The following is a 14,090-nucleotide window of genomic DNA, read 5'->3' on the forward strand; positions in this document are numbered from 1 at the left end:
TGGGAGTAAATGATCACGTTTTTTACAGGGGTGGGGTGGAAGGAGGTGTAGTCCAGGCAGCTGTGGGAGTCAGCGGGCTTGAAGTAGGTGTCCACGTTGAGTTGGTCACCAAAGGTGGAGATGGAGAGATCCAGGAAGGGGAAGGAGTTGTCTGACCTGGACCATCCCAGCCTCTTCCCTCAGCAGGAGGAAGGGGGATGTGTGTGACTGATACAGGAGGGAAAGCCCAACTCAATAGGGCCATTTAAACGTAGAGCCCAGTTCGAAGAGACCCATTTTGACTGGCCCAAGGATTTTATCCCACAGTATGGGAGTCATGAATTGATGAAGATGATGCAAATTCCCTTGAAGAACAGATAAGGTCCACTTAAGATCATGATCTGAAATGTTTTAGAACTGTAATCTTTAAACAGGAAAAGAATAGGCTGAAGCAGCTGTTGAAGGTTTAAGGAAACTGTCTGCTGGATTGCTTTGATTGACAGATAATTTGGTATTCCCATTTGTTTTTGTAGTTTTAATCAAACAGTTTAATTTGTAATCAAACTCTTTGAATGTGTTATGATGCACTTCCATAGTCATTACATCCTAAGGTGGGACTTAAACTTGGAGCTTTCTGACTCAAAGGCAGGGACACAAGACCCATTTTTTTCAATATTAGTCTTTGTTAACATTTCCCAAGGGCTCTGAAAATATCATAAATGCTGGGGAAGTGGTGCTATTGAGGAAAATTCATTTAACAATTGAACTTGTTAAAGGATGGATGTAATATCAAGCATAACCATGCAAAGAGAAAACTTTCTATATGGAAATGATTTTGCAGGTTGAAAAATACTCAGAAAAGTCCAGAGAGGCTGAACAAACTGAACAGCTGTAGCAAGTTTCTGCAGGGGTCAGCTTGCTGAAAAAAAGTATAAGCCCTAAAGGGGGCAGTACAACCAGTGAAGATTGATGTAGCTAAATAAAAATGAATAGAATGAAGTAGTAACACTGATTAATGCCTCTCCAGGCTGACAGATAGTGAGGAAGATGCCCAGCTTAGTTGAAGAAGTGAGGGAAATCACTTGGTTGTTCAAAGGAATTAACATAAGGTATGTGAGTTGAAAGAAGCAGAAAAGGTGATCTACAGAATTTCCAAAGCCAGTTTCACCACAGAAAAGATTAGGACCACAGAATGGTTCTAAAAGGTTAACTATTGCTGACAAATGGATCAAACAAATATCTGTGTTCATGCAGTTCAAAAGTTAACCACACCCCTCAGTGTAACACAGAGTACAGCTGCCAAAGTAGGATTCCTGAATTCAGGTTTAACCTTGACTTTATTAAAATGATTTGTTGGGTAAAAGATAAAATCAAGGACTTCAAGGGAAAGGAAAATTCTCTGAACTGGAAGAATTATTGACCTCCCTCAAAAAGAATCAAGAAATTGAGAGCTATGCAATGACCATACTAGACAGGAATAGCAAACCTTCTGTCTAGAAAATAAACAGCATATTCATGATACTCTTGTAACAGCAAAAAGGGACTTTGACCAAAGAAGGGTTGAATTACAGGCCCAATGAGGGGTCAAATTGCTAAGGGAATCTAAAGGGTTGAAATCTGGCAAAAGAACAAGAAATTTTTATTGGTAAATAACAATGATTGACTGCTCCTCAGATGCTGCCTGAACTGCTGTGCTCTTACAGCACCACTAATCCAGAAAATGAGCTTTGAACTTGCCTGGCACATTCTTTGCAGACCTCACTAAATGAAAACGCTGTAAATAGAGGCAAAAACAGAAATTACTGGAACAGCTCAGCATGTCTGACAGCATCTGTGGAGAGAAATCAGAATTAACGTTTCGGATCGAGTGACCCTTCCTCAGAGGAAGACCTTTTTAAGAAGAGTCCCTCAACCAAACTGTAAACTCTGATTCATCTCCACAGATGCTACCAGACCTGCTGTGTTGTTCCAGCAATTTCTGTTTCTGTTTCCGATTTACAGCATCCGCAGTTCTTTCAGTTTTTATTTAGCTGCAAATAGAGAGTTTAGCAAAGTCCAAAGGCAAGAATTAATACAAGCTGTATTAAAAACTAGGAAAAAGAGAAAGGAAATAATTCCCAGATAACAGCTAACTAGGAAATAGTCAGAAGCTATATTGCAACCATCACCTGCATGAATGTAAAATAAAATTGCTTTTTGTTTTTAAAACATAATTTTCTAACCCAAAAGAACATATCTAGATTTTATTTATTTCCAGTAAGGCAGTAGATACATGACCAAATAACTTATAGAAAACCTGCTTTAAAGACTACAATTTTTTTTTCAAAATCCTTGGAAAAGATTGTTTCAAAATATCTCCAGGCCAGACGGAGCTGTGGCTGTCAGACTTAATCTCCGCACCAAAGATGGCAAAAGATGATCCTCAAGATATGTGCAAAATGAAAAGCAATCTTCATTTGGGTAAGTAGCATTGATTATAAAGGAATTATTTGTCAAACAACAGAAATTTCTATGGGGAAAGGCATAAATGAAGTGTTTTATTATCAACATACCTTGTTGCTCTTGTATTCGTGATTGACCTGGCTTGTTGATCCTCAATGCAATTACTTTTCACTGTTACCCAGGAGATAACAAAGCTTCAGTGATGACTCATTGTGAGAATGAAAATTAGGCATCGAACATAACAAACCTAAGAACCACAGGTGGGGGAAGGATTGTCTTCGAACTGCAAATGCCTTAAACAAAAACATGATCGAGCTTTTTGTATAGGTCACATGGTAACAATACCTTCTTAACTTGCAAGCAAAGAATGAAACAAAAACGCAACCAATCTGTCAAGAAAGAGATCCCACCTAGAATCATCTGGAAGAAAGTTCTCTCCAGTGGGTGAGGAGAAAAAGAAATCTCAAAACAAGTAATGGTTTACTGTAATTTGTCGGCTAAAATTGCCATGCCTACGAAACCAAAGTCAGGAGTCTTCTCTCTCTCCTAAAATCTGTTGTTACATTGAGCCCACCTCACATGAAAACACCAACAATTCAACTGCAGAAGATATCACAGTTGCTGGATTGGATTTCAACAGTTAACCTTAATTTTAGCAAGAAGAAACTCAAACAACATTGCATGCGCCAATTGTATATTGTAGAGACCTATTGGAACTTTCTCATTTGAGATATTCTTTTGCCTGATGAGTATTTGGTTTAGTCTTGGCATCTTGTTTGATATCAGGTGGAGTATTATGTACAGCTTGTTGTATCACCATAGTCTTACAGACCATACAGGCTGCTCTCTCATTACAGAGAAGACCCTGGTGGTGATTTAACCTGAGGGCCACTAATCTTCAGGCAAGGGAAGAAGTTAAGAAGGAGAGTCCTTCATGGTAACTTCAAACTGGTAATGGGAATTGAACCCACACTGTTGGTATCACACTGCTCTACAAACCAACAATCCAGCCAACTGAGCTAAGCCGACAGCTTGGAGAATATATATAGGAAGGATGTGAACACATTAGAGAGAGTTCTGATGAATGGTTGCAGGGATGAGAAACTTCAGTTATGAGCTTTGAGGAACTTGGGACTGTCCTCCTTAGAGAAAGGAAGAGACCTTTGATAGAGGTTTTCAAAATCATGCTTTGGCTGGATAAAGTAGAGAGGGTGAAATTGTTTCTGCTTGTAAAGAACCAAGATGACACAACAGAGATTTAAAGTGATTTGCAAAAGAAGCAAGGGCAAAATAAGAAAAAAAATCCTTTTCACACAGCAAGTAATTTGTGTTTGAAATGCGCTGCATGGAATTGTGGAGGAGGCAGTCTCAACTGAGGCATTGAAGAGAGTGTTAGATGATTACCTGGATAAAAATAATGTGTAAGGGCATGGGGATAAAGCCAGAGATTGTCAAAGATAATGATATTCATTTGCAGAGCTGGTGTAGGTACAATGAGCAATAGCCTCTTTCTGGAGAAAGTGAGGTCTGCAGATGCTGGAGATCAGAGCTGGAAATGTGTTGCTGGAAAAGCGCAGCAGGTCAGGCAGCATCCAGGGAACAGGAGAATCGACGTTTCGGGCATAAGCCCTTCTTCAGGAATGGGGAAAGTTTGTCCAGCAGGCCTCTTTCTGCACTGTAAGACTGATGTTATTCTGTAATTTTTTTAGTTAATAAATTTATCACATTATTCTTCAGGGACCTTCAACAAAAGTTTGTAATAAACTGGCCTTTAACCAGTCCACACAAATGTTTGACCACTTGAATTATACAAATTAAAAAAGGGGAACCTATAAACATCAAAAGATGTTGACAATGATAAGCTTAAGAGACCTGTGCTTGAACATTGCAATGATAAACACAGCAGCTGAAACGTCCCTTCAGGAATGGGCTTTGTCAAATAAATCACACAGTGATTGATGAGATGCTTTGTAACACCTTAAGTGACCAGCCAAATTATAAGTCAACAATTGCCCTAGCATGGGCAGTCTATGTGAAAAATTAATCTCACTGTTTCAAGGCTAAGTCTGTATCAGTTGGTCTTTGGAAGCAATCCAAAAATACCAGTGATGTGTAATCTTTCCCCAGCCTTGGAAGAGACTACATAGTTCCACCTTTTCTGTGCACTTGAATGACCTAGATACAGGGAGAAGAACATTCATCAAGACAAAAGTCACAGGGAAAATTTGGCATCCCTTATGACATTGAATTATGCTACGGGAGATAAAGTTTAATTCTGGGCATTCTTTAGATTATAAAAGAGATTATCAGAAAAAGTGGAAAGGGTTACATTAATTGATAGGGAAAGGTAGTAATTCTCCAACCACAGTAGTCAACCTAGCTTAATCAGGATTGATTATTACATTGCAGAATCTGAGCAACACTAGAAGGTAATGAAGCAATGCAATTCACTTAATTATATGTTTGACAGTTATGGAGGAACAGAATGCAATGCGTAAGAGACTGAAGGAGGATAGACAAAGCTATTTCTCACCAGAGTAACAAATATAACTGAAGGGACTGTTAGAGTTTCAAATGCAGGTCTTTTTAAGACCCAACTATATCAACTCATGGATCCAAGTCAGGATGATGAATAGCTTGGAGGGGAAATTGCAGGTGGTGTTTTGATGCATATCTCCATCTTTGTAGATGGCAGACATGGTAGGTTTGACAGGTATTGTCGGAGGAGCCTTGGTAAGTTACTGCAGTGTAACTTGGGATGATACGGTGTATAAATGGTGAAGTTGCCAATCTATCAGCTTTGTTCTGGGTAGTGTCAAACTTCCTGAGTGTTGTATATTTATAAGGCAAGTATATTTATTACATTCCTGACAAGTGCCTTCTAGATGGTGGACAGGAACAATGAGACAGGAAGTGTGGTACTTGCCATGGAATTCCTAGCCTCTCTGACCTGCTGTGTTCCCTCAGTACTTACCTGATCATTGGTAACCCCCAGGATTATGATAATGGAGCATCAGTGATGCGACTGAATATCAAGGGATGATGGTTAAATTCTCTTTTCTTGGAAATGGGCATAGCCTGGTAATTTTGAAGCACAGATGTTACTTGCCAATTATTAGCTCATATTGACACTGGCCACTTAATTATCTGAATGTTGCAAATGGTGTTGAATATAGAACAATCGTTACCACTGCTAATACATCTGAAGATGTTTGAGCCCAGGACACTACTGTAAAGAACATTTGCAGTAATGTTCTGGGGCTGAGGACGTTAACATGAGATGACCACAACTATCTTCCTTTGTATTAGTTATGATACCATTCAGTGGACAGATTTTTACTATGATTCCCCTTAACTCTACTTCTCTTTGGTCTACTTGATGCCATTCTTAGTCAAATGGTGCCTTGGTGTCAAGGATAGACACTTTTGCCTCACCTTGGTCTTCAGTTCCTTTGTTCATGTTTGCATCAAGGTTATAATGAGGTCAGGCACTGAGTGGCCTTAGCAGAACCCCAGACATCAAGCAGAACTTTCCTATCTATGTGTTGCTTTTTAGTCCTGTCAATAAACCCCTTCCATCACTTTGTTGACAATCAAGTATCTACTGATTAAGTAGGAATTGGCTGGGTTGGATTTGTTATGCTTTTTGGGGATATAGGTAATCTTCCATATTGTTGGGTATATGCCAATGCTTTAGTTGTACTGGAATAACTTGGCTGGATGACGGCAAGCAGCAAGTCATAAAATCATAGACTAGGCAAAAGTGAGGACTGCAGATGCTGGAAACCAGAGTTTAGATCAGAGTGGTGCTGGAAAAGCACAGCAGGTCAGGCAGCATCCAAGGAGCAGGAAAATCGATGTTTTGGGCAAAAGCCCTTTGCCCTACAATATGGAAGCAGGCCATTCAGCCCAGTGAGTCACACCGACCCTCCAATGAGCATTCCAGCCAGATCGACCCACCCTCCTATTCTTGTACCCCAGCATTTCCCATGGGTAATCCACCTTGTCTGCGCATCCCTGGACACTATAGGCAACTTATCATAGCCAATACACCTACATGGGCGGCACAGTGGCACAGTGGTTAGCACTGCTGCCTCATAGCGCCAAAGACCCGGGTTCATTTCCCGCCTCAGGCAACTGTCTGTGTGGAGTTTGCACATTCTCCCTGTGTCTGTGTGGATTTCCTCCGGGTGCTCCGGATTCCTCCCACAGACCAAAAATGTGTACGTTAGGTGAATTGGCTATGCTAAATTGCCCATAGTGTTAGGTGAAGGGGTAAATGTAGGGGAATGGGTCTGGATGGGTTGCTCTTTGGAGGGTCGGTGTGGACTTGTTGGGCCGAAGGGCCTGTTTCCACACTGTAAGTAATCTAATCTAATCTAAAAAAAACCTGCACATCTTTGGACTGTCGGAGGAAAACCAGAGCACCTGGAAGAAACCCATGCAGACACCAGGATAACGTGCAAACTCAACATAGATAGTCACCTGCAGGTAGAATCGAACCTATGTCCCTGGCACTGTAAGGCACCAAAGCTAACCATTGTGCCACTGCGTCACCCAAGTTGTCAATACTATTATCAGAATGCACTCAGGGCCATCGCCTTTGCAAGATCCAGTGCCTCAGCTGTTCCATGATATCATGTGGCATGAATTAAATTGGTGGATGACTGGGCACCTGTGATGCTGTAGATCTCAGAAAGCAGCCTCAGGAGGAATTCTTGATAAGGCATAGGAAGTCAAAGCAATACTAGTGGCTTGGGATTTCAGAGAGGGACTATTTAAACAAAATTTTAGAGTCGACTCCTCCACAACAGGAAACATGACCTTGAAGATTTTTTTCAACTCTATTAGCCAGATATTCTTGGGAATGTTAGTCAATTGGTTTTGCAAGGTGAAAATTTGAAAAAAAAGAAGTTTTTTTGAAACCACTTAATGAAGAATGGAAACTATGGAAATTAAACAAATGTGTTTATGCATTAAATGATATGCCAAGGGTATGATATTTGTCGGATAGATGTTTCTTTCTGAAAGTAGATTGAAATCATACCTGACAACATATTACTGGTATCACAAATAGAAACTCTCAGACATCTTTATGATCATGTCAATGATTTTCTATGCAAAGGTTCTGTGGAAATTGAGTGATTTGATTCAGATAGGATAGAGATAATTTTAATTGCAACAGCCTTCTGGGGCTTTTTAGAATACGTGGTTAGTAAGTACTCAGTCCAGGTCTGGAATAATCTTAACTCAACAATTACAATGTTAAATCATTCCCCAGTAAATCAGACCAAGTTGCTACAGAGTGATGATCTGAATCTCGAGAAGAAGTAGGTCAATTAAAAAGTGATAGGACAGTTAAATAACTGTGTATTCAGACAAGATCTGATGAGAGTTATGACAAAATGGAATGGAATACAATGATGGAACACAATAGTTGGGGAGGCTCCAAAAACAGAACTAAATCTGGGGAAATGCCCACTCAAGTTTTCACTTTGGGTGATCTGAGAGATGAAGTTAGCCGTTTTCAGTGACTCTTCCCGTGTCAATCCTCCAGATGGATGTTCAAATAAGGCTCCAGCCATCATATCCTTGATGGGAGAAATATGGAAAATGTTGCTCTAAGCATGGGAAGTTAAGGTATAAGACAATAAGGTTTGTAAGGCTCCACCTGTAAAACAATTTATTGTCCAGGAAAAGTATGTGATTTTTAATATACCTCACTATCTGGTTTGAATCCACTTCCCATGTTAAAATGTTGTTGCTCTCCCTCTCGGGAAAGGATGTTCTTCTTTGAGTAAAAAAGAGCACAATTGAATACTACTCCAGCTTTGGTCTCATCAACACCTTGTATAAATGTAGTAAAATTCCTTTACTCTTGCATTCCAATTGATTACTTGCAACTATTGTGGGGATATATTTTATTTCAATTACATCTCTGTTAAATTTGTGTGAATATCTTGTACAATAGACCATGAATAATAATTAAACTTTTTAATTTGTACTTACCCACTTGTGTCACTATCTTGTGGATCTGATCTAAGTCAGAGTTTCCTGGCAGGTAAGGGTTTCCTGTTGCCATTTCAATACTCAGGCATCCAAATGCCCAAATATCTACAGGTCTTGCAAAGAAAATATGTATTATTGTTTTAGGAAATATTTATTGTGATCAATTATCCCTTAGAAATCATTCTTGAACATAAAGTGCTAATTGTTCTGTGTCAGATGTAGCACATGTACAAACTGTACTGAGGTGATAATTTTTATTATGTTTTATTGCAACTGTTCTAAAACTTTTAGCAGAAGTAATAATGCAGAATGCAGTGATCCTTTGGAAATGGTAATTAATTAAGTGATCAAGGGTTTCTTCACAAAATCCTGTGGCTTGATCTTTAACAAGCAATAAGAGTGACCTCATGCATTCATCGATAACAGCAAGAAAACCTTAAAACAGTGTGCACATCCTGTCAACAAGATATTTTTTTCATGTTGTCATGCTTTTTATCAGCATATTCCCTTAAGCTCCTAGATATTTTTCTAAGCAGTCTTTTCAGATATAAAATGACACACCTTTTGGAGCAGATGGGTCTTGAACTTGGGCTTCCTGTCTAGAGGTAGGGGCAGTGTGCTACAACAGCCCCTTCCCTTGTGTTCCCAGGTATTTTTTAATCAACTTGTTCAAGGAGTTTTTAAACCCTTCTGGAACAGGTGGGATTTGAATCTATGCCTACTAGCTCTGAAGTAGGGACAGTACCATTGCACCACAAGGGTCCTCTCTTAAGTTCACATTTATTTCAGTAAATGTGTTACAATATAGATTTTTTAAAATTAATCTGTTCAGATGTGTTGGGGCTTAGGTGGGAATTAAACCCAAGCCCTCTCATCCCCTTAAGTTCCTTTTTAAAAATACTTTTGAACCAAGATGTCCAAAAATGTTATTACAAATCTCTGGTGTGACTTGAATTCCAGCCTCCTAGTTCAGAGGCTGTGCCACAAGAACTGTCCAAATTCCTTTCAATTTTACCACAAGCAGGAACAACACTTTGCCTGGATAATAAGGCAGCATCACTGTTTCAGCTCGGTTTTGAACTGGGGACCTTTCATGTGTTAGGCAAAGGGTCAATCATCACACTATAGTGCTCCCTTAAGTTTCCTTTTCTTTATCCAGAAGTGCTCTTACCCACAGCTGAACTTTCTTTTTTCCATCACTGAATCATGAGTGGATTTTAATTTCATGTATTAAATGCCACCAAAATCATCCATTTTTTGCCCCAATTGATTAATTTACATGCAGAGCCAGGTCAGGGCAGGGCAATTTTTTAAGTCCCCACTTTTCTAATCAATCTGTTCAGAGATGTTATGATACACCTCTGAAGCAGGTGGGACTTGAACCCATGCTTCTTGGATCCATTGTGCTGCAAGAGGGCCCATGTCCACACAACCAATTGTAAAAACCTGTGTGAACTTGTCCAGCAGTGATTTCAACCTGTCAACAGTGTTAACTTTTCAGAAATTACAGTTTTGCGGATACCAGTTCCTCAGCATGTACTGCAGATAAAATGGTGCTCCAAGCAAATCTACCTCTCAAGCACAAACAATGATAACATGCCCTGCCACTTCTGTGGGCATCAATGATGATCCACAGAAGTGGCAGTGCATGTTATCAGACTCAGGATTGAGACGATACATAGAGATGATGAAATCATTACGGATTCTACCATGAGACTGAGACCTTTCTGCTTCCTAATGTGTAATTTGTTTTGCACTTCACATATACCATACTGAAAAAAATCAAGCTGCAATACAAAAATAAAAATAGAAAAGATTATTTTAAAATTGGAGACTGAATGAGGTCTGTTCTCCATGTTCAATTATTCAGTGCCCTCTAGCTCTCAGGTCCATATAGTCTCTCACTGGGAACGGTTTTATTTTAAAATAGTCTGGTATGTGTGCAATTTAGTTTATTTCCACATTTGACAAGTAAATGGCCAAGTATCTGCACTATATATCAATAATGATTGATGGATGAGTTCTTAACAGAGATTCAGAAATTTAATACATTTGTTGACATTCAGCCTGGTACTGGCCTGTCATGAATTACATTTTTATCCAATTTAAATAAAGTTCTTCAAGTTTGAGATCCCTAGAGTAAAAATTATCAGGTTTAGGTATAGGCTGCAAAGCATCAAATTGCCTCATTCTAAAATAAGTGTAGAAGTTGAGAATTACAACTGAAATATCTGGAATAGATACATTGGAATAGGAGTAGACCATTTAGCTCCTCACACTGGTCTTACCATTCAATAGATCAGAGTGATAGTTATCTCAACTTTACCCACTTGCCTTGGTTCTGTAACCTTTGGTGATGTGTTTTGCAGCTTTCCGTATGTTAGCCAATGTAACATTTACCACAAAGACTGGATTATTATTGAGTCAGATATCTTGAGGTTTATTAACAACACTCATTATTAACAATGCTACAATGTTACTAATCTGAAAAGACAGTATGGGTTCTGTCCTTACTGATGCTACTGTATATTACACATAACTGATTTCATTACACAAAGAGGGACTTCATACTACTTCAGACAATTTATACTTGAACATCACATGTCATGATGTCATATAACTGCGTTAAAGTTACAGGCTGGTCTAAAAGTTATGCCATAATCCAATACTTGAAGGAAGCACTTGTAGTAATATTCCTTTCTCTAGGCCAGAAGACCTGGACTCATGTCTCACCTGCTTCCAGACATTTTATAATGTATTTGAACAGGTTAATTAAAAGTATCTTAAAATCTGAGCTTTTCTATTTCCAAACAAAAAAGTAAATGTTATATTGCATTTTGTTTTGTAATGCTGCAGCATATAACTGCCACAACTTAACTAAATTTCTTGCTTATCACAATCAATAACTTATATCCACATAAACATTTGCATTTTGTAACATAATGATCTGGACATGTTTCTGGAGACGGAGTTTATGTATTTTACAATTTGCGATAAGCCATATGATAAAGAAAATAAGGAGTACCTCTGCAATTAATTAATTATACCAGCTCATCATTTTCTTTTAGAAAATGTTGAACCTGAACTAAAGCAGAGCGTTCACTTTTGCTTTCAACAATCAGAACAAAAATCACAGCAGAACAGAACAGAATTAGTCAACCTTTGCCATTTTGAGACTATTTTGCATAGCTAGCAGTTAAATGACTAACCCTGTAGCATTAAAGCAGGTGGCTTGTAATCATCCTTTCAGTTAGCCCAGGATTAAATATTATACATAAGTTAGCTAAAACTGCACAACAAAATACATTGCTTAAAAAAAATCTAAAATGAATAATTAACAATAATTTAGTTATCTGAAAATACTTATCCAAAGGCATCATTATTCTTGAGACACTGATAGACAATGTACACAGCTAATTAATAAGGCTTATTCATCAATTGACCTGATAACTTGCACTTTGTGACATATCTTTGCATTGCTGCAAAATAGTACCTGGTCTCAAATAATCTCATAGTCATAGAGATGTACAGCACAGAAACAGGCCTTTTGATCCAACTTGTCCATGCCGACCATTTATTCTAACCCAATCTAGTCCCATTTGCCAACACTTGGCCCATATCTCTCTTAAACCCTTCCTATTCATATACCCATCCAGATGCCTCTTAAATGCTGTAATTGTACCAGCCTCCACCACTTCCTCTGGCAGCTCATTCCATAAACACACCACTCTCTGTGTAGAAAAAGTTGCCCCTTAGGTCCCTTTTATATCTTTCCCCTCTCACCCTAAACCTATCCCCTCTAGTTCTGGATTCCCCCATCCCAGGGAAAAGACTTTGTCTGTTTATCCTATCAATGCCCCTCATGATTTTATAAACCTTTATAAGGTTACCCCTCAGCCTCCGATCCTCTAGGGAAAACAGTCCCAGTCTATTCAGACACACACAACCCCACCCCCACCCATAGCTCAAATCCTCCAACTCTGGCAACATCCTTGTAAATCTTTTCTGATCCCTTTCAAGTTTCACAACATCCTTCAGATAGAATTGAACACAATATTCCAGAAGTGGCCTAACCAATATCCTATACAGCCATAATATGACTTTCCAACTCCTATACTCAATGCTCTGACCAATAAAGGAAATGCCTTCATCACTATCCTATCTACCTGTGACTCTACTTTTAAGGAACTGTGAACCTGGACTTCAAGGTCCCTTTGTTCAGCAACACTCCCTAGGACCTTACCATCAAGTGTATAAGTCCTGCTCTCATTTGCTTTTCCAAAATGCAGCACCTCACATTTATTTAAATTAAACCCCATCTGCCATTCCTCGGTCCATTGGCCCATCAGATCAAGATCACATTGTAATCTGAGGTAACCTTCTTCGCTGTCCACTACATCTCCAATTTTGGTGTCTTGATTGGATTCCAGCCTGTAACTCATTCCCAGGGATCCAGTCTCTACTGAGATATTACAAGATGCAGATGTTTAAGTGGATATAGTTATTGATTGCCATATGCAAATTATTTAGTTAAATAACACAAACAAATCTTTATGTTCTTTTCTGTAGTCTCTAGATTGTACTCAATCTACAGCCAGGTGAGGAAGAGCCAGATGCAGAGGTCCATCAGTCCCAGTCTCACAGAACACATCCCTTCAGAAGTAGAACAGGCAGAACCCTCAGAGGATGCACTGTCCACTAGAGCAGATGAACTCACCTCAGTTCCATTTGGTTGCTGCATTGTAACTCCAGAATATAAATACAGAGGTCTGAGTATACATTTCAAGCTGGGTGCGGATTTCAAGTCAAGTGAATTTGGAGGGTGTTGAGTTTCTTCACTGGACAGCATTTGGCTCCTACTTTAGTACACTGTAAAGAGCTAGTGTCAGAGTAACTGGTAAGTAATTAATAGTTGGTACAGCTGAGAGATGGCACAACAGCTCAGCAGAGCAGAAGGTACAGCACGCAGAATGTGTGTCATGGACATATCATATGTCTGAGCTGAACACATCTACAGGAAGTATCATGAGATCACAAGTTGAACGCCGGGTTATGTTCCTACAGATTGGTTCAAAGTCATTGCTGTATATCCACAAACCAGAGGATTTTAAGGATAGCACAGAGGAAACTGATCGTATCTCAGCTTTAGGATGTGCAGACAGATAAGAAATAGGGGAATAAAGTTCTCCAAAAGAACCAGGCAGATATTGCAGGAAAAGATGATCTCGCTGGCAAATCAGCTTTTCACTTTGGATATCAGTGAGCGCAAATGGTTTCTCAGAAGAGTGCAGTCAAATTGAAGTCAGGAGAACCACAAATGGCTCAACTACACAGCAAGAGAGAAAGAAGTGTGGAAAAGCACCATTGATAAGGAATTGTTAAGAATCATTGGACTCGAAGTGCAAACTGATTTCTCTACACACCTGCTGAGTTTCTTAAGCAATTCCCATTTTAGTTTGTTTCAAATCTCCAATATCAACAGTTATTTGATTAATATTGATAGGGGAGTATTTAGTTAGTGGAACGGACAAGTATTTCTCTGGCCATAAACATGACTCCTTCAAACATGCCACGGAAAGGCTGCAGGAAATGTTGCTGGCGAATTGAAATCAGCCAACATTCATGGTCCACATCAGTATGGATGATTTCGATAGGGAGGG

General features: G+C 39.2%; 1 protein-coding gene across 1 annotated transcript in view; it reads right to left on the minus strand.

The window, feature by feature from the left end:
• Nucleotides 1–14,090, minus strand: part of LOC122556908 (cyclin-dependent kinase-like 2) — a 102,836-nt gene that overhangs the window by 73,966 nt on the left and 14,780 nt on the right. Inside the window, exon 4 of the mRNA XM_043704160.1 lies at nucleotides 8,431–8,543. Within this exon, the coding sequence (XP_043560095.1) occupies nucleotides 8,431–8,543 (113 nt within the window). The remainder of the gene's footprint in view (nucleotides 1–8,430; nucleotides 8,544–14,090) is intronic.

The sequence above is a fragment of the Chiloscyllium plagiosum genome, chromosome 14 (assembly GCF_004010195.1).
Source record: "Chiloscyllium plagiosum isolate BGI_BamShark_2017 chromosome 14, ASM401019v2, whole genome shotgun sequence".
In the NCBI taxonomy this organism is placed as follows: Eukaryota; Metazoa; Chordata; class Chondrichthyes; order Orectolobiformes; family Hemiscylliidae; genus Chiloscyllium; species Chiloscyllium plagiosum.